We start from the raw sequence: 26765 nt of genomic DNA on the forward strand, positions 1-26765 counted from the left end.
ATTCTGTGGGGTTTCAGTTGTGGTGGTGTTGCTGCTGTTTCGCGGGGGAAGGTTAGCTTGTAAAAGTAGGCAGGAGTTCAAAGAAAATGGGTGGAGGGGGACTGGTTTTGTTCTTTTCCCTTTTAGGGCATTACAGTATTGTAGGCTTTACAAATATTCTGTTACTGATTGCTTGTTTGAGGTTAGATTTTAGCATAAGGTTTCAGATATACATGGACTAAATGATTACTTCCTAGAAAACCTTACAGTCAATCTGGTTTTTTTGAGAAAGTTATCTCTGCATCTAGGTGCAATGCTTTTTAGTGTGTGGAGTAGCTTAAACTTCAGTATTTGGTGTGCAGTTACAGCAAATTCTCATAAACATCTGCTCTGCAGTGTTTACTGCATTTGCTTCGTTAGATTTTTCGTTCAAATTAAGTATGTTTCAAAAATAAAGTGCGATATTCTGTATTACACTTAGATACATTCTTAAGTTGCTCTTGTAGTATTGAATTGTCTTATTTATATGTAAGAAGATATACCTGTGATAGATTATGAAAATTTTCTTCATGTAGAGGACTAGCTGCCAGTGACTACTTGTGGCTTTTGGTATATGTATGAAAACTAGTTGACAGCTTCTTCGATGGATGCTGTTGACCTGACCTAGACTTGCAGTTCTGTTGTCCAGCCAAGTTTGCAAATGGAATTGGGATAAAGATTAGGTCTTGATGTGACCGAGTTAGAGAGGCTGTCTCCCAGATCCCTTAATCATCATTTACTGCAGGATACAAGTAATACTTGCAGTACTGTCTCATCTGCTAGTGTATATTTGCTTTCAATATATGGATGAAAAATTGAGTCTATTCAACATTCAGAAACAGTAAAAACATCAACCATTGTGGTAGATGATACCTACGCATAGTTCATGATCAATGTGATTTAAAAACAACACAGGGTTTGGGGAAATTATTAATTTTCAGATGGCAAGTGTTCTCAGGTCTTTTCCATACATGTATAAGTTTTAATGTCAATATATTATGGTATTTAACATTATTTTCCAGTTCTCATTGTCTCATGGTTTGACTTCTAAGACTGTCTGCCCACCATTGCTTTATGCCAGGTATCTGTGTTTTCTTTAGCTGTGTTATATACAGTATTAAATATGGCAAAGAAGAAAGTAAGTAGCATAAAACTGCTGTTTTTATATAAATGGCCTAATATGTACCTTTTACTGATACCTTTCCCTGTCCTCCACTTTCCCCTTTTTAGATGTGTGGTCAGCAGGCTGTGTATTGGCTGAACTGTTACTAGGACAACCAATCTTTCCAGGTGACAGTGGTGTGGATCAATTGGTGGAAATAATCAAGGTATGGAATTTTAAGTGTTTTTTTGACTGCATTATTCCTTGGGAATCGGCATGAAAACATGCATTGTTATAACCTTGTCAACATACATATTCTGTCACCATGGTACAGGGTGTTGCATGTAAACTGTGTTTGAAAACACTTATCGTGCTTTTTTGAGAACTTTGATCTTTATGCCCCTCTTGCAGTCATGCATAATGATATATCGTCTTTTAATTATATAGGTTTTTTCCCTCTTAAAGGGTTGCACTTTCAGTGTGCTTGGAAATAGTGTTTACATACTGAGCCAATATTTATTAATGTGTGATTCTCATTCTTTAAGAATCTGGCACTTTTTCCTTTGTTGCATGCAATTAGTACTTGGCTTTGAAAACAGTGTTATTAAATTTCCTTGTGCCAGATTCTTCACATATGTAGCCTTCTTCTCTTCTTCCTTCCAGTTCTTTGAGGTGAAAGGTGAGAAAGTACACTCCTTTTTGCAGATGGAGAATCAGGAAATGTAGGGCAAAGACAGCTTCCACCTGAAGAGTTGTTTTTCAAGTGAAAAAGAGCTAATGTTTCAGAATACATAACATTTATATATCACTTATGTTCAAATACATCTTGATTGATTTCATTTGGTAAACTGTGAATATTATGTGATTCTCAAATTAGAGGCATGGAAGAATAATTCATAGCTTAAAAGATTGGTGTCTGACTTCCCAGCACCCTAGTCTCCCCTGCCTCCTTCAACTTCTGCAATGAAGGAAGCAAGATTTCTAGAGAGAGCAGTATATATTTCCTCTGAATCTGTACTATACACTTAATAAGATGGGAGTATTACAGAGGATGTGTGCACATGCTGTTTGGCTTTGATTTCATCACCTCAAGGGGACTGTATTAAGAGAATTTCCTCCTTGGTTTTGCCACTTAACTGCTACCTTGATACATGTATATTTGTGTGGCATGCATGTGAAGACCCCTCAAAACCAAAATGTGTGGGTGGAAGAGTAGAACGTCCTAATTGTGTCTGTGTTACTCACTAGAAGAGCTGCTGGTGTCTTTGTCCCTGTCCTAAACAGAGTGTATGACCCCAACCAACACCAAGTTGTCGCTCTCCTGCATGGAGGACATGGGCTGGTGAGGCTCAGTGTTTCTGTGGCCTGCTCTACGGTCTCAGTGGGGTGTGCTCTGACCTTTCTAGGCTCTTGCCACGTCTCCTCCAGCCTTTGACCATGTAAACCTAGCTTCTGTTACAGTGGGTTTCTGTCTGTCTTGCTGGAAATCCTCCAGTCAATTAATTTCCTCTGGAGGCTCCATGTCTAGCACCTACTTCTCCTATGACTTTCTTGGTTTCTTATCATTGCCTTTCCTGCCCACTGTATTTTAAGCTCAGCATGTCCAAGTTGGGTCAGTTTACATAAGAAACACCGGTGGAAAAGTAGTGTTGCTGTCAGAAGTAGGGCTGATGATGGCACAAGTTTTTTCCTTTTGAGAAGTGTCTCGGAGTGGTGCGCTGTTTTCTGCTACGCTGCTTTTGTGAACTGTGAAGTGGTCCCCGTGACCACTTCAGATGGCCAGAGTTCCTCAGGAGTTTGTGCAATAACCTGTGGCGTTTGCCTTTGGACATTTTCAAAAAGTCCTATTTTGTTTTTTGATTAATATCTGCAATCCTGAGAAACTACATCTAATGAGTTTTTATAAATACAACGGTTTATATCACAGTGACAGTCCTGTAAGTCCTTCTGTGGCTCGATCAGAAATACGAGAGTAGAGAGGCATTATCAGCAAAGCCATAGTGCTCTGCCTTACCATTGCTTTGACTTTCACAATGTAGAAGTAAAATAATCAGGAAATAGATGTCCTCTCATTATTGACATGCTTGTCAAGCAGAGATGGTGGTTTGGTTCACAGTTTGCAAGAAGCTGTTATCATCAGTTGGACCTCTCCAGTTCTGCAGTATTGGAAGTAAACATCTCTGAACTAATAATTTTATCGCACATATGTGCTCTGATTGTGATGATTCTGCTTTTTTTACACTTAAGTTGTATTGAAGCAGAGGAGTACTTTAATAAAATTGCTGATAGCCTGTGTACCATCTGTGGTTTCTTTAAATGCCACTATATGAGTGTGATAACTTTTTATTGACCATTTCATAGCTGAATACATAGTACTGGCAAACTAATGTTTTTTCTTATGACAGCTGAAGGAATATCCAGTGTAAAGGCTTGAACTTCAGTAAATTATAGCTTGAGAGTATGATTTTCACCTCCGCAGAAACAAATTTCTGAATCATTTCTTTAAATGTAGAAAGGGGGATACTGAATGATCATCCACATCTGTGTTGTGTTGGGGTTTTCTCATTTTCTGTTAGATATGTAGCCCCCTATGCATAGAAATTAAGTGAAACAACTTAAATGTAGGGGTAACTCAATCTTATAGTAAGCCTGGTCTCTTCAATTAAAAGGTTACAGTACTGGGACAGTATGTTTTAGGAAAGTCTGAGAGAACAAATGCTGTAAATCTTACAGTAGTAGTCACAGAAAAGGATGTTCACTGAATTTTTAAGGAAGTATGATGGAAAATGTGAGCCCAAATGGCTGGGTGCCATGAATATTTTTCTGCCTATGTATTTGTTACTGAGGCAGCATATATCCTCAAGGCAACATTGGAAGAGAAAATGTGTGTGGACTGTCTTTCAGTGCTCTTGTCTACCACATCTTGTGTTGTGAAGTTTTGTATAAACTATTCAGAAAAGCTCTGTCGGAAGGCTAAGGTGAGAATACAGAGACAGTTATAATTGAGAATATTGCTTTCAGAATCAACAGCCATGAGAAATTGTCTAGCAAAGTGCATGAACTGGGCAATGAGATGCTTCCCTTGTAATGCCGTACCCACCCACAAGTATTTCTCATAATGGGAGTAGAGGGAGAACAGCACATTTACCTCAAATTTCAAGTTATTTTTTTCCTCACTTTTTGAGAATGAGGAAAAAGTAGAAAGTGAGGTCCTCAAATTTTCCATTTTGCCAGCTGTTGGCAGGGATCTGTCCCATCTACTACGTATCCCTTAAAAGTGACCAATAATCAAATTGAGCAGATTTAATTTTCAGATTTGCAAAGAAGTCATGAAACATTCTGCTCTTCTCCACTCCCAGCATGATGCTTAAATTCAACTTGGATTTGAAAGGTTAGCATAAAAACTGCAACTTGTGTTTATTGAGTGAGCTTGGGTTCTGCAGCCTCAATACAGTTGAAGACACATGCAATTCTGCAGCATAAAAAAAATTATCAGAAATGTTAAATCTTGGGCACAACATGTAAAACATTAGTTTGTGTAAGATTTAATTTAGAATAGGATTCATTTAAAAATATTTGTACAGGTGGTGGTCAACTCTTCCATTTGCTGCCATAGAATGCCACTATTTAAAGCTTTCATTGTAACACAGACTTACTTTAATGCTAACTGACTGTAGGACAAGCAGACCTGTGGGGTCTGCCAGTTCTAGAACAGCAGTGAAATTTGTAGAAGGTTGCAGGTTGGGACCTCTGAGCTGCTGTTTGACTATCTTGGAGTCATGCTTTTCACATAACTTCCTTGGAACTGTATGTCTGAAACTTAGGGGCAGAGAAAATTGAGTATTTTAAACTCCCAAAAAGGGCTATAGTAAAAAAATATCTGTCCACACATTTGGAAATTCATCTGACTTACACGCTTTAAATTTGCTTGATTTCCCTTGCAAGAGAGATCAGCTTAGAAACTTTTCTGCTGGTTCCTATCAATTCAGGATGACAGAGTCACAGTCACTCTTGTAGCATTTTCTGAGCCAAGATAAATTTTTCAGTTGTCTCTTCAGTTGCTTACTCAGCTTTGATTATTCAGAGTTCATTTCACAACACAGCAATTGAATGCTACACCTGGGCATGAAGTTTTTGTATTAGGCTGGAGAATGACTTCAAAATGCCATCACATTAAACTAGTCCTCCCTTCTCATGCAGTTCTTGATGACATCCTCTCAGTAGCCGTGTTCATGAAGAGAAAATTTCTGTGATGTCAGTCCAGCATGGCTTGTCCTTCCTGCAGGCTGCATGCCCAACATCCTCAGTCCCTTGCTGCATCAGAAGCATTTTTGGCTTTTGTTGGATTTTCATTCACTTTCAGCAGTCTTCATGTAGTTTCATTTCAAGCAGTCTTGCAAGATCTTCTCCATCCAGTTACACCTGGAGTTTCTCCAGGCCTATTGCATATTTGTAAACTGCTCTGAAAAGCTGTGCCCCTCGAACTACAGCATCACGTTCGTGTGAATCAAACAGTCCTTTTTAGTTTCTTTTTCTCTTGTTCCTATTTCTTTAAAGATGGTCTTTCCAGATGTTCACAATCTGGCTGGGGGAGAGAGATCTTTGACCACTTACTCCTGACAAAATGATATTCGATATGGGAAAATACTGTATTGGAGCTCCATCTGAAGAAATAATTTAACCCAAGTACATTATTCTTGAATACTTACACTATTACAGGAGAGAAATCATGTGCTGTGCTTTTTCCAAAGTTTGATCTTGAATGGTGACTCTTCCTCCTTATTTTTAGCTCTTGCTAGCTATTCCAAATGTTAGGTTATCGTACTGGCTTTCAAGTGACATCTTCAGAAATGTGCTCAGTTTCTGAAGCAGGCACAGTGGCAGTGTGGGTTTCATCAGTGGTCGTGTAAAGAAATTACATCTGAGCAGATGTTACACCTTAGAGAGCAGTCATACAGTCCTGTTCCCAATGGAAGGATGAACACCCCCCCCCCCCCCACCCCCCCTCTAGCAGCCCAGGAGGGTTGCAGTTGCCACTTCCCTGTTTAAAATCCACTGTGCAAGTGGGATACTGCTGAATACAGCTCAAAAGAAGGAGCTTTCAGACCACGAGAGGGATTTTTTTCAGATAAAATCAGGGCGGACTCCTCCATAAATCCTTGCGTGCACAGTTTGCAATGCAGCAGTGGTGTCTGCAGGACTGCTGTGCCCCCTGTGGAAGCCTGGGAGGTGGGGGATCCCTGCCTCCTTCCCAGCTCTGCGGTGCCCCAAAACCATCAATGGAAAACTGGCTGGGATATCCCCCCAAACGAAAACATCTTCAACCACAGTTCTCACAGGCAGTGATTACTCTTTATTCCCCTTGCAAAAAGAGAATCTCGGAAGCGTAATGGTTTTGTTTCTAAGATAATAATTATCTTCTGAAAGGTTCTGTTTAGTACTTCCCCCTACTCTCCTCAAAAATGGGGGGGGAGAATCTCTGCCAGAAGAATGAAGCAGCAGTAGTTGTCTGAGCAGCCCTGGGACACAGGGAGGACAGCATCTGTCAATCTGCCTTGCGTTGTCTTTACCAGAAATACTTTTTCCATATGCTGCAATGTAGAGTATGAGATGCATCAACCAACTTGTGAAAACTGTAGGAAAGCGTTGGGGGGGGAATTTGTTTGCTTTGGGGTTTTTTTGATTCCTACTGGACTGTGTGATTATTCCTTGCATCAAAACTGGCATTTCATAGTAATTTAGGAGAAATAATAAAATCTTATTCCCATGGTTCTCTGGGTTAGGAATGAGGCAAGGGGAAAAAATGTATTAAGACAAGCTCTATAGTATCAGGAATCCTATCCATGTGTAACTTTTTGGTCTCTTGACAGTTTTACTGAGCCGAATGCTAAGTATAGACTGCAATTATAATATATGGCTCATGCTCAAATGTCAAGGTACTATTTTGGGCTCAGTTTTTGAAATAAAATAATTTCAGTCACAGTAGTTAATGGGGAGAGAGGAGCTGTCTCTTCCGGGAGAATAAGCAGTAGGAGAGCATGTTACTTTTTATTGGATGTGGTCCTGTGCTGAGGACCTGCCTGCATCTGACAGACTTTCACGTGGGTCCTCTCTCCTCACCCCTAAGGGAAGTCTCCTGGCATTTTTTCCTGATGTACCTCCACATCACAACTTGGCTGTTCCTGTGCCTCACGTAATTCATCACTTCCAGTGCTTGCAGGCAGTGTAAAAAAGTTGATGAGCAATTATTCATGTCAGCGGTGACAATGGGTTTCTTCCTGTTCCTGATGTATAGCTGCTCTCATGTTTGCGAATAGAAGAAATACCTATATTTAGTTGGCTTTCATTTTGTTTGACAGGAGTGTGTTTTTGAAAGAAAATGTATATATAATGGGTAAGTTTACTTTATTTTCTACCACAGACCTCTTGAATTATTATTTCAAAGCTGACCTCTGTTTACTGCTTGAGATGCCTGCACCCTGAATTTTTTAAATAACTATTTGGCACACCTCTCTCAACTTTCTGAAGAGGTGCAGACATGTTTGCAGAAATATTAATTATGCCATCTGGTAAGCCATACACACCAGACTTTCTGGAGTACCTTTCCTCATAAACTTGCGCGGTTTTCCCGGGGAAGGCACTATACTGCTGTAACCATGGCTTTCTAGAGGTTTCTGATTTAAATAACCACCTTCTGCCCTCTCTATTTGAGTCATTACCAGTCGGAGCTTCTGAACCCTTGGTGTCCCTGTGCTTTTAACTAACTGATTTTTACATTTTGGCAAAGGTTTAGCAGTAACAATGGTTGTCAGAAAGGGCCTCTATTCCACTGGGTTTGTTGAGACCCTTGCAGTTTCCTTTTCCTCTGGTGTTGCAATGGTGTGGGTTTGGTCATAAATAACACTATGCAGTTTTGCACAGTGAAGCCAGGTGTGGACAGCAGCTGTCTTCAATATTGGGGTGTAACTAAGATGTCTTTTGGAGTTGAATATCATCCTTCTTTTTCTTCTATGCAAATTCAATTGCAAGGGCATAAAATGAAGGTCTTTATGCTATTTCTAATCAAATGCCTGGCTTATTCCAGGTTCAGAAATCTCTTCCTCATGTTTGTTATGGATGATGGTATTGGGAGCCTGTAGCTTTTCTTTAATTGCTTGAGATATGTACCATTACCCTGCCTTCACAAACTCTGTTCCTGGAATAAAAATTATTTGGGGAGCTTCATCTATTAAAGATTAATGTCAAGGAATGTCAATTTCCCAGCTTTCCAGGAAATACTTGTGAAAACTGTTGTGTTCAATTTTTGTCCTAAGAGAAAAAGAGCAGTATCTGACTTCTCAGCAAGTGTATTCTTTAGTTAATCTTAGTATATAATGTTTATTTTTTTATTTTTATTTGAGATGATGATGACAATAGGGAATGAAGAGCAAGACTAGTTGACCTGTTGTCTTCACTTGCAGGAAGATCCCTTCCAGTTTCATGTAGACCCCCTTCATTCATTCAAAAGTTTAGTCTTCATTCCAGATACAGTTGATTCCATCAAACAACTATATTTTTATTATTCTAGTATTTACTGTGCGTTGGTTCTTTTTTTTTTAAAGTGCCCAATAAAAAAAGTCAACTTTTTTCTTAACAATATCACCTTTCATAAGACTGTCCACAAGAAGTAGAATAGTATGTGCTAATGTACATAGACTTGAATAATTCAGTATTGGACCCTTTACAAGATCAGAGGGGATCTTATCAGTGTATGGAAGTATCTGAAGGGAAGGTGCAAAGAAGAGGGAGCCAGGCTCTTTTCTGTGGCGTCCCATGACAGGACAAGAGGCGATGGGCACAAATCAAAACACATGAAATTCAATCTGAACACAAGAAAACAGTTTTTATTGTGAGGATGATTAAACACTGGAACATATTGTCCAGAGAGGTCATGGAGTTTCCATACTCGGAGATATTCGGAAGCTGTCTGGACATAGTCTTGGGCAGCAAGCTTTTGCTGGCCCTGCTTGAGCAAGGGGATTTGACCAGATGACCTCCAGAGGTCCCTTCCAACTTCAACCATTCTGTGAAAACTCTCTCCAAGGAACATCTGCTCCATAGTATTTTCAGAGTTGGTATAGCAAGAGCAGCTGTTTTCATGGAGTAACCCTGCCAAAAATGTGCAAAGTAATTTATGCTTTTCCTTTGCATGTCAAACAGAAAGAGCAGTCACATATGTGACTCTCTTAAAAGAAGAGGTTTGCCCAATTTATGCAATAGCTTAAATGGTGGCTGTTACTCACTGAGGTTACTTGAATGTATTCCTAACATACTGAAAACTTAATGTGAATTTCAAAATCATGTAGCAAACAGTGTTGATGCATTGGGGGTGGGGAGAGGTCCACTACAGGACCTCTTCCAGATATGTCAAGTACCAGTATAATTTTATAGCTTATTACTTTGTTCATCCCACACTTTTTTCTTCTGGATTGTAATTTGAATTTTACACAGTCTTTAAAACTTCCATTCTTCTTCCTGTCTACTTTCCTTTCCTCTTCTTGGGGTTGTTTGTTTTGGGTTTTTTGGTGGGGTTTTTTGTTGCTTGTTTGTTTTTCTTTTCCTTAATCTGCCTTCAATACAAATTGAAAGCACAATCTGGTTTTACAATCCACAGAGATCAAAGTAAATACACTAAGTGGCTAATATAAGTCACTTTTTCTTTTGTATAGTTACTTTGTGTGTCAAAGGCTGCTATGTAACTGAAAGGCTAGGCAATCCCTTCTTTCAGTTGGCATGATTCCTCTTCAGTACCTTCGTTTCTAAGCATTTGTGAGACCTTAAGTGCTGTTGTTTAGATGACTGCACTTGAGCTTAGGAGTTGCTCCCTCCCATCATCTGGAGTTACAGCTGTGTTTTTAGTGAATTGTATGGATAGACATTGTCTATGGGTCCTTCCATGAAATTGCCCTTGCCTATCTAATCTGAATTCTCTCCAATGCTGTAAGCAGTCTTTAAATGAAGATACTTGCACTGTGTAGGCTCCTGTTCTGAGCAGCTTTGGGAACTGAGTCAGCTTCCTGAATTTTGGCTATAGAAAAAAAATCTAGTCCTTGCCTCCTCTTAGGATGGCTATTAGAGGAATTTTTTGAGGGGGACAAGGGGGAAGAACGTAATGTGCTTTTAAACAAGTCCTATTCTTACTAGGGAGGCCTGCAAACTTAACCTTTAGAAATGGTGGGATAGTAATACAAGTTATCCATAATTTTTCAGGAAGTTAATTTAACTAATTCAAGAAACTTCCAAGGTTTTGAAAATGGCTCTTGTCCTGAATTGGGGTGAAAATAATATTTGCAGGTGTGAAATCCCCTCATCTTTTAGAACTAACTGGAAAGCTTTGAGAGCGGTGGTCATCAAAGCTTTGAGAGCGGCACCGTGCTGGCAGGCTGGCAGCTGGGTGGCCAGTGATCTGGGGGGAGCCAGCTGGAAGACCAGCAGGGAAAGGGCACGTTTTTGTCAACCCTTTTTTGCTTTGAAAGTTAAGCAAAATGTACGGAATCCTGTAAACACCCTCTTTTCTACCACCTTGGCAAAACTGGTGTTTTCAGACACACACAGAAAAATCTTCTGTCAGTTCTGAAGGTAACCCTTGGCTTTTAGAGTAGGTGGGATTTAAATCCTGGTTAGCAATGGGAAGGTAGGAGTTATGTGATCACTTGTTTTGTACAACTTGTCAGTTAAATCTGTTATCCAAGAAGCAACTCTCTGAACAAGTTGCAGGGTTTATTTCCGCTGCTGCTGCAGCGGAAATATTTGAAAGATTGCTTTGTGGGTAGGTATTTTAGTTTGTGTTGTACAGCTCATATTTTAAATAATAAAGAGATACCAAGTTCCTTTCATAATACCTGATGATAGTTTGTCTGTTGCACAAATTAATTAAACAGCAATTAACTTGCCCTTTTACCTCTTTACCTGACTCTTTAGAGTGCATTTGTGTAATTTCCACTCCTCTAACAGAATGAAAGTGTTCATGGATACCGTAATACGTAACCAAATATTTCGTTATCAAGAAGTAAGGTAGAGTGCTAACGTCATGTTGTAGATCATTTATTTCCTGATGGTGACAGTGCAGTCTCATGAGATGAGGTGATAACATTATGCTAATGTGTACGGTGAGAGATTTGTCACAGGGCGAGAGTGGTGTGGCTACAGGGTTCCTATAGGAAGATGAACATGAGCTCAGCGTTAGAGGAGCGACTCCTCTGCCTTCTGCCCTCTTCTTTTCTCTCTGCAGAACAGAACAATGCCCAGCGACTGGGTGCAAGCAGAAAACAACAGGATTCCTTGAACGTGCTTTGCAGTTTTTATATATAGATAGAAGGCAATGGCTCTCTTATGCTTAGTACTAGCTGAATAGAAAACACAAATGCTGTATTGTCCAGCTTATTCCTTCAAGGGATTTCCGGAATCCTTTCAAAATCTATCCACCCCTACAAAGAGATGTGTGATTGTGTGTTATTTCTCATACAGCTACTAATATGCATGCATAAATAACATTGTGCAGATTCTGTGAATGAGAAATAAAATTCATAAAGGTAAACCAGGGGTGGTATGCATTTTAGATGCTTCCAGGTTAGGTTTAAACTAAGGTTATCTTCCATGTGAAAATATTGGGGTGGGGAACCACCACCAAAACCCACAGTTTGGCGGGGAGTGGGGGAACCTCTCTGGCTCCCCTCCGCAGTAACTGGCAGATCTTTTAAGCTCGTCAGAGGGCTGCTGTTCATGACTTGTAACATGCAGTCTGTGCTACTGGTCTGATCCTTAATCAGCCATATGCAGTTAGCTGCAATTCCTGAATGTGTTCAGCAGTATTATTTTATAACAGTCTAATTAGAGCAAACTCTCTTCCCCATTGAAATATCACTAAGTTTGAGAAAGATGCTTGAATTTTGTGAAAAACTGTAGAAGATAATTAAAGTTTTGACACTGGGCTTGGAGCATGAACTGAATTGCCAGCAAGAAACTACTGAAGTTGGAGCAAAGGGCACAAAGATGATTAAGGGACTGGAGCATCTGTCATATGCAGAGAGGTTGCAAGAGCTGGGACTGTTCAGCCTGGAACAGAGAAGGCTCGGGGGGATCTCATCAATGTGTATAAATACCTGGTGGGTGGCAGTGAAGAAGCAGCAGCCAAGCCCTTCTCAGTGGTGCCCACTGACTGGACAAGAGGCAGCGGCACAAAGTAAAAGACATGAAACTTCATTTGAATGCAAGAAAACACTTTTTTTTTATTGTGAGGGTGGTCAAAGACTGGAGCAGGTTGTCAGACAGGTTGTGAAGTCTCCTTCTGTAGAGATGCTAAAAGCCTAGCTGGACATGGTCTTGGGCAACTTGCTCCAGCTGACCCTGCTTGAGCAGGAGAGTTGGATCAGAAGCTCCCAGGAGAGGAAGGCCTTTCCAGCTGAAAAGGTTCTGCAAAAGTTTTGTTGTTTTGTTCTCAGCACTGTATTAACTTACTAGTTACACAGATTGACAGTTAAGTTGTCTCAATGTATAATAGGTTATACTGCACTCTTCATTACCATGTGAATCTGAAGCACATCTAAACAATTTGCCTTTTTTTCTCTCTCCTTTCTAGGTTCTGGGAACGCCTACAAGGGAGCAAATTAGAGAAATGAATCCAAACTATACTGAATTCAAATTCCCTCAGATTAAGGCACATCCATGGACTAAGGTGAGTCTATATAAACTGAATAATAAAGACATGTGGGCTGAAAGTAAAAATTCAAGGAGTTCAGTTTGTTTAGTATCTTGGTGACCTTCAGTCTAAACTGGGTGCCTTTAACTAAGCTGGGGACCCAGTAATTTTTGATGTAGATAAGGAAAAGAAGGTATTGAAGCAGTGTAATGTCATATCTGTTGGTCAGGGGTTTTTTCGAGGTTGCCTACAGATATGGGTTTGTTTGTTTTTTAACAATGGTATGTGTGTGTTTAGAGCAGATTGCAATATATCTAAATCCTGTCATGCTACAAATTGATGTGCACAAGTCACCTACAACTGAGAAAGTGTCCCAGTGATACGTGTGACACTTTTGTAATGCTGTTACATAATGTGTTGAGGGCTGACAGTCACTTTCTTAACTGGTGTTCTCATAGATATTATGTTTGTGCTCCTATGGGTGTGCTGTTTGAGGGGAGGTGTTTTTTCTTGGAGTTACTTCTTAAGACTACTTGTTATCTAGCTTTCACAAGGAGACACTATTGCAGTACATGCAGACAATATTATAACCTCAGTGATCAGAGAGGAAACTGATAGCATTGAAATAAATACATTGCTGCACAATTAAGCTGTCTTCCACACATCGAGGAATAATGGATGTTTGACGTGGGACAGGATAACAATCATTTAATTAGCCTCTTGGGTGTGAAATAACTTAAATATTGAGTCTTAAGCCATTGAAGCCTGGGTAGTTAACATTTTCTTTTTGCTGCTCAAGAAATGTCTGATATAGTTGCAGTATATTCTCATCATATCTTAAGAGCTCAGGTTTCCTTCTGCTAAGAAAGTAGTGTGTATGCATGGAAGGGTCGCATTCTTAGCTGAGCACACATCCAAGTCAGACTCTTTTGGACCGAATGCTCTGTGGTGGTAGAAACTATGAAACACTAGCTGGAGCTCATTGAGGGTGATAGCAGGCCATGGTACGTGCCAGACCAGGTACTGCAAGTCACTACTTTTGTGATAGATTCTCTAACAAGTTGTGCACCACCTGAATTCTCCCTTTCCCCAGTAATCCCCGATTTGCATTTCCATATCCAAGTTTATTTCTGTGGGTTGATTAAGTGATTTATAATAGTATGAGAGGTCAGTAAATCCAGTGAGGCTTTTTAATACCTTATGTTAACAGCGGGGAAAAAAATTAGGGCAAATGAAATCCTTCAGAATGGGTCTCTTCAGTTTCAAATTGCATCATGGTAGAAGTTGCAAAAATATGTCCAAAAGGCTTGTAGCATTGAATACTAGGGTTGCATCTGAATTCCTGCAGTGAAGGTGTTTGGATTAGGGGGGCTAAAGTAATATGCAATGGAGTAGGAGTGCAGAGATGTACTGTAGGACACAGTTAAGCATCTAAGCTAGCTATGCAACTATGTTCTGCTTGAATAGTCTTAATAATCATCTGTATGCACTTGATGGTCTGTTAGACCACAACACAGATCTTTTGGCAAACAGAAGCTTCAAGGAAAAAACTGAGATGTCCTTCTATTTATATGAGTGTTTCTTGGTCATTCTAAAGGTTCACAAGTGAAATCAAGTTGGTTATAAAGAATTGAGAGGAGCTTGCCAGAAGAAGATGAAATCTACATTCTCCATTAGAACGCAATTAGTTTTAGAGAGCTATAGCTTCTCATTCTTGAGTTGTTCTGCACACAACTCTTCTGACATTGGCTCGGTATAGAATGGCATTTAAACCAGTTTATTACAATTAGGTTACATGATACTTCATTTATGAGATCTGTACTTCTCTTATTATACAAATGCTAAATTAACAGAAAGTATTATCCAGTGTGGTGTTGGTAATGATGTTCATCCTCTCAATGTATTACTTCTAAAGATCCTTTCCTTTCAAAATTTTGAGCATGTTGAGCTGTGAAAGGTTTAAGTGGTAGTATTGTGTAGAATTGGTCTTCCTTACCCAGCTGTATTGGTATAACATGTGATGGCATGGCAGGGGGCATGTGCATCCTCTTGGAGCTTCTGTATCTTAGAATTGAAAAGTGTGGGAGAAAAACCACTTCTGAACTCTGGCTGTCTAATGAGCAGAAAAGGAATGACTGAAGAAGTGAAAGTGCAAAATTTTTTTGTTATAACTATGTATGTAACTAGAGTGCTGCAGGTAGTTGCCAGCAGGACCTGAACTTAAAGTTTCAGCCTCAAAAGCACAAACCTTGCCATCGAAGCTAACAAATTACTGAAGATTACAGTAGTTAGAAGGTTGTTATTTTTGTGGACTAGTTATGACCAGAGGACTCAGCAGACAGAAGTTAAGGGATTTTTTGTGTGGAAGAACTTCCAGGCAGCTAGTTTTCAGCATGTTTGAGAGAGAATTACTGAGAATACAGTCACTCACTGCTATAAGCTTTTTGGCACAAGGGCATTCTCCTTGTTGCTTTGTGGTGTTTAATACAACATGGCTATTTTTCAAAGTTGGGAGTTTTGTAGGTCCTACTTGGAGTTAATTTCATGCAGTGGAGATGCCCAGCGAAGGTGCATGTTTAGCTACCGTCTAGATGTTTAACCTCTTCTATGCAGTCTGGAACTGGTTGTATCCAGGCCAATGATCTATGCAAAAGTAAGGTCCATGGTTTGCTCTTGTTTTCAGGGAGCTTGCTTTGTCTGCAAAAGTGTGTGTGTAGATGGCAATTAAGAATTTTCTTTGGAAGCTGTAGTACCTATAGGTTGCAACTGAAATTCTGTGGTGGGTACTTCTGTCAGATGTACCTGGTTCTCATCTGCTCTCTTAAGTATTTCTGGCAGTCATAGATACATTATTTTCCTACTCAGTATCGCTGTGGTGATGTAATCTGCTACATTTGCTGTTGCCTACTAGGTGAAGAAGAATGGTGGCTGGTGCTGTAGCAGAATGAAATAGGTTCTGGGTTTTTTAAAGAATTGGAGAAATTGTTTGAGACTGAATAAGGATGAGTCCATGAAGGAATATTGTTTCTCAGATTCATTCAGTTTCAGGCTTAAATTGGAATTTTGAGCACAAGTCTTATGGAAATTTGAAGTCTGCCTTCATAGATATATCTTAGACTTTTCAGTAGAAATGGATTGGTATCATCTGAATACAGTATTGATATTCAGTGTGATGTAGTAGTATGAAGAAAGAGATCTCAAATTAACAAGGGTCTGTCTTCATAGATTAGGAGAGAATTCAAGCTAACACTAAAAAATATTTTTCTGTGCTGCAGCAATAATGCAAGTTTACAGTGCAAACTGTTCTCAGACTGGTTTTTCAATCTGTTGACAATTTGAGATGAAGTACTTTTGTAACTTAAGAGCCGGAATCTCTCATTATAAAATGTACAGAGGCCTCTCTCTTCTCTCCAATATAGTTCTGTGTTGCCCAAGCACGTGCGTGTTTTTATACCAGTTACGTGCACAATGCAGATGATTATGGGAGTTCAATGTGTCCCTGGATAGCAAAAGAAAAGAGAATCTGAACTTTCCAAGAATCTTTCAAACAGTTCTTCCAAAACAGGACTTCTCTTTTCTTCCCCTCTGGCACCCCACCCCCACAACCCCAGCCCCAAAAGGAGGAATCTGGGATATTTTGGTTCTTTTAGGGGGGTCTTCTTCAGAATACCGGAGTGTTGAATTTATTAACGTAGCTGTTCTTTTCATCCAGACGTCCCTTTGTTTTCACTTAGAACATTTTGTATTCACGGAGGTGCATCCTGCTGCTTGTCTGCCTTGGTCTGCGACTAAGTAGCATTAAGTTATAAGAGAAGCAAGGCTTTGCAGGGGTGGGAATATCTTTTGACTGACTGATAGAGTGGGAAAAAAATGGATAGGCTTTTAGACACACAGTCATGTCTTCAGGTTTATCTTGGGTCAGAAAACCTGTCCATTTTTTCCAACTGTATCAGCTCATCAAATAAAAGTTAATACTCTTTCTGGAGGCTTTGCTGCTGCTGTTTTTACTAGGTCAGAACTCTCCTTCTGTGTCTTTCAGCCACCTCAACTCCTTGAGCCTTCTTTCTTCTTGGAAGTGCAGTCTGATCTCTGCTACTAATCTTTATACTTGTTTCTCTTCTCCTGACTAAGCTTCATCTATGCTTTATAATTGTGTGACTGGAAAGCCAAGAAGAAAATCTGAGATCAAGTGCGAGATTGTACATCACAGGGCTGTTAAAGTTCAGTTTTGGCGATTAGCTTTCTCTGAAGCTTTCGGCCCTTTGGGAGGTGGGCAGGGACAGTGGGGTGGCTGATGAAAGGTCTAAATGCATGCTTCATAAGCGTGTGTTAAATAAGCGTTGTTTACCATGGCCCCATTACAGCTGGCCTTTATCCTAGCATTACTCAGATGCTACCTTCAGATCTCAAATCCTTTGGGTTATGAAAAACAAAGACAGTGCTGTGATTATTTCCAGAAATATGAAAAATGTCCGTCTGTGATGGCCCACCTTTCCCCTTGCACCCAGCTAGTAAAGGATCTCATTGGAGTAAGATTGTAATAAATGTAATATAACTATGTAGTTTAGGCCTCTTCTGCATGGGGGAGACGACTCGTTTGGATTTTTTTCCCCACCCAAGGATACTTCCACATGTTTGCTGATAATGGCATTATAATGAACTGACTTATCTACTGAGCTGCAAGCATGCCCGTGGTTCGTGATGGCAGAACAACACAACAGGTTATATCAGCAAAGGCTGTTTTCTTTAGTCAAATCATCATCTCTGCCTTGTCTCCATTCTATAGACATGGAGCAGTTTCCACTGCAGGCAGCTCTTTAAAATGGACAGTGCATCTCTTCAGCGTGCTGTAGTTTAGTGGCCTTTGTTTCCCCTGTTCTGAAGATACTTGCAAGATTGTTCACACATGCAAGCACTTTTTAAATACACAGTTGGTGAGATAAGTTTGAGTGTACTCAAAAGAATGGCTTCATTCTCCATCCCCAAATCTATAGCTAGCTGGTGTCTGAATCATAATTTCCAAGTCAGTGTTGAGATGGAAAAAGACAGGAGTCATTTGTTTAACAGTGGAAGAGAGAGAGAAAAACTGTCATGTCTAGATTGGTTTTGAGCATTTCTTCCCTTCTGCAGTGTGCTCCTGTGGATGAATACACGAGGACTTCTCTCTGCAGCACTTTGCCATCACAATAAAGTTGCGGCAGATTAGGGCAGGGTCCTCCCAACTTCGTAAACGCTTCCTTTTTTTTCTTGTTATTTATACTGTTCAGAGCGCTCTTCTGTCTGTGTCTTCAAGCCAAATTATTATAGCAGAGAAAAACAGTGTCTAAGATGAAACTTCAGGCTCTAGCTCATCCCTTCTGGCACTTTTCCAAAGCAATTGGCCACTCCTGGCTGCAGCTGAAGTTGTGCAGAACCACAGTTGGTTGTATTATAGAGCAGCTTTGGATATTGACTTTAGGATCCATATTTCTGTCTATATTATGAAATAATTTCTGCTAATACTATAAAATACTTGGCAAATATTTTAGTCTGAGTATCCTCTGTGTGTGTGTATTCTTTCTATATGTTTTACCATACTAATCACTTTACCTTGAATGTTGAATTTTTCTGTGCTTGTAGCAGGCAGTCCTGTTGTCTTCCCCACACTCTGGGACTGGGACATAAAGAGTCTGGTCTCTCTCATGAGCATGTTTTTCCACCCTCCAGAATCAGTTTCATGTCTTCATCCTGTCCTACTCCTGCTCTCCTGGTTCTTGTCTGGTTTTTAAGCAGATTGTTTTGCTTGTAATGCTTCCAAAGTGACTGCTCATACTGTAGATTCGAGGAAGAATACCAAACAGTAAAATGGATAAAATAGACAGCTCGTTTTGTCACTTCTAATTATAACTGATTACAAAAGAAAGCAAAAATTTTGTGAGAAATATCTTGTGAGTGGACTTGCATTTGAATTAAAGCTGAAAATGCAAACTTCTTTCTGAGATTGGGGTCTGATCTTTTGTAGACCTACAAAGGTACAGTAGAGTTGAGATGTTTCTTTGGGTGCAGTTTCATAATTGGCGTAAGTTCGTCATGGAGCAGGGTCAGTTCTCCACCTCCCACCTGCATATTCCTGATGCCTCCCTTCTGCATTATTGTTTGTATAGTAGCAAAAACCTCTTGAATAACACAAATGTTCAGGCTTTGGATCACATTTCTTACCTGGCTGACCATTCAGCCCCAACTGCAAGTGTTGGGACAAGGGAACAGGGCAGACCTGCATGGCCAGGAGAAGAGAAGAACTGTCTTTTCCAGCATGAACTGGAGGTGATTTGTCCGTGTTGTGAAACGATGCCCTGACCGCTTTCTGAAGAGTTCAGTTCTGTTTTTCACTTGGTGTGTAATGACTTTCCAAGCAAACAGTGAAAACAGCTCTGCTGGAGACTAACTTAAAAGAAAAAGACCAAGTTTTTCTGGCAAGTTCATGTTTCCCAGCTGCTTTTGTAGCAGCAATGATTTTTGACAGTGTAAATCTCTTATCTCCATCTGAAGTATGAGAAAAGAAGCCAGGTTTGTTGGGTGGTGAATTACCCTGCCTCTGCCCAATTTGTATGCAGTAAAGAAAGTACTGCTTAACAATAAATGAGTGAGCACTAATGTAACATTACATTATTTGCATCAGTGCAACTACAGAAATCAAATGCCAAGTTTAAGATGTCTTCTGCAATGTACCATCTGTTTAGCTGTCCCATTGCAACACATCTGTCTAGGCTGTTCATAGCGGCTGTCCCATCGAGGCTGAGAGTGCTTCCAGAGGTAGATTTTTGGGGGTTCTCTCTGAGAAGAAGGGGAGCTGTTTTGTTCAGCGTAGCTTTGTTGCTTTCCTTTAGAGCTTGATAGAAGCAGAGCACATGCACTGGGTAATAAACGCTAGCTCGTTCTGTCCCTGACGGGTCCTCAATGGAAGGAGCCCAGTAATAAGTGTGTGGTCTCAACAAGAAGTAGCTTTGGAGACAGGTTCCTGGTCCTGTTCCCAGTTCTGTGTTGGCTCATTTGTAAGCCGCGTAACCCTTCTGTCTTTATTTCATTTTCCCCTATCTGTGGAAGTGCCACCTGACAGGGATTTTTTACTAATAAGACGTTTGCTATTTCTGAGCTGCTTTTTACAAAAAATGTAGGGGGATTTAATCGGAGCAGGAAATTGGGGTGCTTATATATATTTTAAAACAACTTCCAACACCAGTGCCTCTTTGGACTGTTTAATCTTCATTTGTATCACATGAGTTTTATGCACTTCAAAATAGCCAAACGGCATATTTCAAATCCCGTTCTGAAATTCTCAGGCCCATGGGACAAGACTGGTCCCAAGGGCAGAGCTTCAGCCGCAGCTTTGGGTTTCCTTGTGTCAGGTGGAGCTCAGTGCAAACATTTCTCTCTCGCATGTGTCTCTTCCCTCTCCTTTTGTGTTTATGAATGTATTGTAATTATCATAAGGCTTATTACGTTAAACTTGCTGGACTGAAATATCGCTTCATGTTGTGAAGTCGTGGTAATTGTATTGTGTGATTGTATTTTTAAAAAGTTGACCTGAGGGTCGTGTCCTGCATCTGAGGACTTTGACCGCTTGTAAACAGTACAGGCTTTTGGTTGAAGGGAGGAGCTTTCTCTCTTACCTAATGTTCGTGTGACATCAAAAATGTGCTTACAAACCAAACGGAGATGTGCACAGACTGTCAGCCTGAATTGGTGGTGTGGGTGGTTCTTGGCAAAGTGTATGAGTCTCTGAAGCTGGTGAGGAAATTTTTAACCGTGGTGTCACAAACTTGATGTGTTAGCAACAGATGTCATTTTCATAAGCCTCTGCTCTCTTAGGGAGCACAGCATGTGAGCGGTATTCACAATCTGCATGCAAAACACACAGTGGTTGATGGCATGAAGTCATGTCTTTTAATACACACTGGCTAGAAGAGCACCTTGGTGTAACATTGTGAAGCTTTGGCTTTGGGGCTTAATTAGACCAAGACGACGGAGCTCCGTGTTGTGCATGGAAAGTCTGTTTGAAGAATGTCAATGAACTGAAAGTCAGAGCAACCATTCTGTTAAAACAATACTTAGCTCTTGCCCCATGTGGTTTTATTTGAGAGCTGAATGCTGATGTGAGTGAAGTGAAACAGGAGAATCCTGTGCTTTCCATCCTTTTTCTTCTGTCTTTCCATGCGTGCAAAAAAAAAAAAAAAATTCAGAAGGGGCATGAACTTTGCTAACTTGTACAAACTATTTCAAATTAGTAAGATAAAATGAGACCGCTCTACTAGTGCACAAAGATCTAAATTGCAGCTCTCATCCCCAAGTGACTTCATAGTGCACCAGGGGCATTTAAGCCTGGCAGTTGTTTTTAAAATGTTGAAGATGGTGGTAGTTCCAGAAAAATGAAGGGGCAGTAACATGAAAAAATTCGCATTGATAGCAGCGTAGCTTAGAAAGGAGAGAGGAGTGTGTCTGGCCTTGCTGTCTAGCTGTTACGGTCTGTCAGCATTTGAGCATCACCAGCATGCCTGAACAAAGAAAGAAGTTGCACTGGTCCCTCAGCTTTTTGGTGAGGTATAGATTTATTGGGATCTGAAGTGGGGGGGAGGGATGGGACCCAAAAGCTGTGGTTTTGGATGAGTTGGCATTTCCATTTGACATGATCATTCAGAGATTTTTGTAACTCATCCAAAAAAACCCCAACCAGATTAAAAAAATCAGCTACCTGGGTCTCAGCCTGAAATTCATTTGCTTTGCAGAAACGAGGTTTTGAGTTATGCAAGTGCAAATTTTCCTTGAAGAATATTGTATGTAAAGCCTTTTTTTTGCATTTGTTTATCTCCAAAACAGGTTCATTTTTTAAAATGAAAACTTGAGCCTTCGGTCCCTCCTGTGGACAAATAGCGTTACACAAGGTCTTGTTTCATTTTAGAAAAATGAATTGCTGCGCCGGTGGGGTAGTATTTGACTGCTTTAAAAGTTCCTGTCAGTGTTTTATTTTTGTTTTTCGTTTGTGGACTTGCTGTGCCTTTTGCCCGGCCATATTTAGTCTGCATACTAAATGTTAGTCCGCCCAAACACTTTACTTTGTGCACTTAGCTTTTTTTCCTTTTTTTTCCTTTCTCCTTTTTTCTTTTTTTTTTTTCTTTTGCTTTCACCCAGATGTATTTTAGACCGAGACAGACTTTGCTCTGATGGGCCGGATTTTAGTCCGTGCACTAAATTTTAGTCCGCAGACTAAAAATAATCCGCGGATTATTTACTAAATCGATTCCCTCACTGAGAACTACAGAGACCTTAATCTCCTACTGAGCCGTACGCGCGAGGGGCTTCACACCTCACGAGTCCCACCGTCTGTCCGTCCTCCCACCCCTTCCCACCACGGAGCGCCGGCCCAGCATTGCCTTGGCGTCGGCACCCCGCGGCATGGAAGCGCTGGTGTATCCATTGCCACGGGTGGCAGCCGCTCGTGTAGTTCTCGGTGGGCGAATTGGGCAGCTTTCCCGGTGGAACTGTGTTGAATGGGAAGAGCTAAAAGACCACAGGGGGTTTTGCTTTTATTTCTTAGGGTATTATTCAAAAGGGAGGCGGGAGGGGACAAATTGAGGGGAAAAAAATTTCTTAAGTAATGGGTGCGACGGGTATGAGGGAGAATAAACCCGCAATAGAGAGAAATTCAGTCCATACCCGCATTCCTGAGGTGGTACATCCAGTTCCTGAAGAATCCTAAAGAGATAACGCCAGCAAACAAAATCCAGTGGCGGGGGAAGTCAATCCAAAATGGAGAATAATCCGCGGCGGCCTGAGGCACTCGTAGCTCACACAAATTAATAGCATCCAAATTCAAAGTACAGATCTCAGATTTTTATTTTCTCTTCAGCACAAATTATAAATTGCTAGGGGTTTGGGTTTTTTGGGGAGGGGAAAAAAAAAAAACAACCACCAAAACAACCCAAAAGTTTACATTGTGTCTCTGGGACAGATTTATAAGTGGGATGCACCTTTGGGGACAAACTAATCTGGCCCCCTTGTCTGTGGACGTTTCTATCCAGGACCAAGGACTGAAAATTCTTTATAATGGGAATTTCAATTACCCTTTTAGTTCAAGTTAGAGTTTTGATTTCAATTTTTTTTATTTTTTTAGTAAAGGCACTGGCATTGGAACATAAATTTAATATAGAAATGTTTCTATACTATGCCTCACCATTGCACAATCGATTTTTTTGGCATACACTGTGGTGAAGTTGGACTTGCTGCTATGGAGACTGATGTTTAAAGTTTCTAATTGTATAAACATTTTCTATGTCCCCCACACCATGGATTTCTTATAATATTGGCTATATTTTTCCTTGCTGGACTATTCTCTTTTGGATTGACTCCCCCTGTTTGGATTATTTCACTGCATTATCATCTTTAGGACTCGTCAGGAACAGGACATTTCACCTCAGGAGTACGGGTATGTACTTAAACATTTTTTCAAATTACTAGGCCTAGCCTTGAAAAAAAGAAAAATGCTAGAAGTGGAATATTTGAGTTCAAACCGCATCCTTGAGGCAGCAGCCAGGCAAATGTTGTAACACAAGGTGATAGAGAAGAGATGGGTACAGACCTGTAACTCACTTCATGTGTTAGTCACCACTTGTTGCAGGAGGAGGCTGTGTGAGGCCTTCTAATTTATTTTTTTTATTTTTCCCCTCCCTGGTTTGAAGCAGTTAGGGCAGACTTTGGGAACTGCCTGCCCTAAGTGACTAATTTCTGATCCAAAGGCAGGCTGAGCAGTTCTCAATAGGGTTTAGGAAACAGATGTTAGGGTTTCACTGACTTGAAAATGAGGAGTTTGAGTGGACAAATGAGTACTCCTTTTACAGATAGCAGATTTGCGACTGCCTACTAATTTATTCAAGATAAGGGCTTGTCGTCTTTGCCTTAAGGAAAAAAATGATATTTTTTTTCTTTTTAAAATCTGTGTAGTAGCTGATAGGTGAGCTGTCCTGAAGGAAAAACACAGCTAAGAGTGAAGTACTTCAGTTTCAAGCTGTGGTAAATCAAGCCTGTTAAAACATCAGTGAGAAAGTGGATGAGGGAGCCCTCAGTAGTTTTACCTCATGTTAAATACCAAGCGACTTCACTTCGGTGGATTTACCCCAAGACAACCTCACTTGTGCTACTTACCATGGGGTAAAAAAAAGAGCTTTGCTTTTTTTTTTTTTTTTTAATTGGACACAGTCTTAGATTTTGTTCTGGTCAGGCGGTGACTTGGAAGTGATACTTGTATCCACTTTGCACTGTGGTCAGCAATCTGAGCTCTGCAGGCAACCGGTCTTGGTGCTGAACAGCTTCTGCTGCCCCGCCATGTAACCGTATATTCACGGCACGGTGGTCAGCAGAATTCTCTGCTGGCAGTGTTAAGCTAAAGCCTTTCCTTTTGTCATTACAGGCCTCCTGCGAACACTTTTTTTGTTTGTTTTGCAATAACGCAGTAGTAGAAATAAATTCTGCTCTTATGGTACTTGGCTCTTAACTCCTTCAGTCAGGATTCCCTGCCACACAAGTTAGTTAGCACAGCACGCACTGCAGCAAACCTGGGTGCTCCTGAGCCAGCTGGGCACCAAGGGGATAAAATTTCAGTCCCTGGAGAACTTAGCATTTGTGTTTGATTCTCATTCACAAGACCATATGTCTTTGGCTTAAAACCTACTTAACGAGTGCCTGTGCAAGTTCCTCAAGTTCCTCATCTGTGATTAACTAGCATGTCATACACTGATTTTTTTTTTTTTGTCTTTCTCCTTGGTGCTGTGTGGCTTGTGTTCACCTGCACTGGTGCAAAAGCATTTTGGATTAGCTCAATTTTTACCAAAAATGCTGGCATCAGAACTTAACAGTCGCACACACCCCACTCCCTTTTCCCCAGCCTGCATATCACCTGCAACATAGCGAGACACAAGTGCTTGAGGAGGCCATCCAGGTCATGTACATGATTAACTCATATTTTGCTTTTGACGTAATTAGAAAGGAGGATGGGGGTGTGATTAGCGATGGGTAGAACCGTTCTTAGAGGTTTAAAACAAAGCTGCAGTGAAGAACTCCTTTTTGTAACCACTCAAGGTAAAAATCTGTTACAGTAAAATAGTTCATTCTCTTGACGCAACTTTCAGCTGTCTTTACAAATACCAAATGTGCAGGAATTATCCCAATAAACTTATGGGAATGACTTGCCAGAATAAGGTCATGGAAGGAGTAACTTGCAAATTAGAGCTAGACATTTCCTGCACCCCACCCGTGCTTTCCTTGTTGTTCTCCAAAGTTGAACAGCAGCCTCCATAGCAACAATCTGACCTGCCTGCTTGCAAAAGTCCATGTTAGTAAGACTTCATTCACTAGCCAAAAAAAAAAAAAAACCAACCCAAAACCGTAGCGGGGCCTTATTCAATTTTTACATTCAGTGAATCCTGCTCATTTGAACCCTCCTCCCCACCTTCACTCCACCCCACATGCATGGCTGGTAGCACCTGTGTACGTTTGTCATGATTTTTGAATGAGTTTCCCCTTCATTCTTAAAGTTGTTTTTCTGAGTGCGCTCTCATGAAGTCTCTTGCTGGCATTGTACATTCACTCTACTGCAAGATGTTGCAATTAACCCTTTCTCAACCCCAGGAACTGGATTTTCCCATCCTTACTGGAGGACTTTGATTAGCACAAACCACAAGTTTGTTCCAGCTTGTTGGGCAATGAGAGGTTTAATTGCTCTGACTTGCTTCTGGTCAGCAAAGAAAAGAAACATACCCAGACAACCTGTTTCTCCTTGCTTGGTGTTTTTTTTTTTTTTAGGTCTTCCGGCCCCGCACTCCACCAGAAGCAATTGCGCTATGTAGCCGTCTGTTGGAGTACACCCCCACTGCCCGCCTGACTCCCCTGGAGGCCTGTGCACACTCTTTCTTCGATGAACTACGGGACCCAAATGTCAAGTTACCAAACGGGCGAGAGAAACCTGCACTCTTCAATTTCACCACTCAAGGTAGCCTGTGAGCGTTGAAGGATCCCTTCTTTAGAAAGAAGCACTGGGATAAATGTTCACTATAATGCAGATGTCACTCCCTCAAAAGTAAAAAATCTCCAAGCAGGACTAAGGTTATTAAGCAGTTGTCCATTTCAAAAGAGAGGAAAGGGACTCGGAGAAATGGGTTACAGCATTTTCAGATGTCTGATGCCTTCAATTCAAATTTAGTGCAGGGGACCAAGGGTTGTTTACTGTTGGATTGCATCAAGATGGCTTATGTTTGCAGTTCAATGTCTGTAACCTAGCTGATGGTTTTGCGTGAAATATCACAGTCAGTGGACTGTGGAGATTAGATTGTCGTTTCGGAGATGGTCCTGCTCCTTCATACCTGAAATGCTAGAGTGAGGAGTAATGCATATTAGGTTTGGCAGGGAGGTTTGTAGTGTTGCTGCCCATTTTGGTTCTGGATGTGAGGTAAATACAGGGACTTTAGTGTCCAGATTTTACATGCTGTACAGTTCAGCTGGCATTACATTGACTCAGTCATTTAGAAACTGTAAAAATGATGGACAGCTAACTTTTTTATTTGAAGTCAGACTGGTATCAAATTTTAAAACCATTCATATTTTTTTTTCCACAGAAGTCAGAAATGTAAAACTGATATCCCCCTAGAACAGTTTTGCCTGCCAAGACAGAGAATGTGAGAAGTATGGCATACAAATATGCTAGTAATTAATTTTACAGCACTTTTTTTTCAGTGATTAGCTGCCAATTCTCACCCTTTGAGCAAGAATAGATCTGTGTGCATTTTCTAAAACACCTTTTGGCTCACTTAGCATCAATGTAATTTTTTAAACTCTTTAGTGCATGCAATGCCCATCTGCCAGAAAGTGAAACAGAGCCCTCTCCTTCAACATGTGGACCCCTTTTATTTAAAAAAAAAAAAAAAAAGAGGGGGGCAGGGAGGA

At 40.6% G+C, this 26765-nt stretch overlaps 1 protein-coding gene across 2 annotated transcripts in view; it reads left to right on the plus strand.

Moving 5' to 3' along the window:
* GSK3B (glycogen synthase kinase 3 beta) overlaps positions 1–26765 on the plus strand; it is a 154020-nt gene that overhangs the window by 112893 nt on the left and 14362 nt on the right. The window contains exons 7-10 of one of the 2 annotated variants that reach the window (XM_072881570.1): positions 1249–1346; positions 12738–12833; positions 23218–23256; positions 25629–25815. In XM_072881570.1, coding sequence (XP_072737671.1) covers positions 1249–1346; positions 12738–12833; positions 23218–23256; positions 25629–25815 — 420 coding nt within the window. The remainder of the gene's footprint in view (positions 1–1248; positions 1347–12737; positions 12834–23217; positions 23257–25628; positions 25816–26765) is intronic. The other variant, XM_072881579.1, reaches the window with a different exon arrangement.

Source organism: Ciconia boyciana, chromosome 1, assembly GCF_034638445.1.
Source record: "Ciconia boyciana chromosome 1, ASM3463844v1, whole genome shotgun sequence".
Classification (NCBI taxonomy): domain Eukaryota; kingdom Metazoa; phylum Chordata; class Aves; order Ciconiiformes; family Ciconiidae; genus Ciconia; species Ciconia boyciana.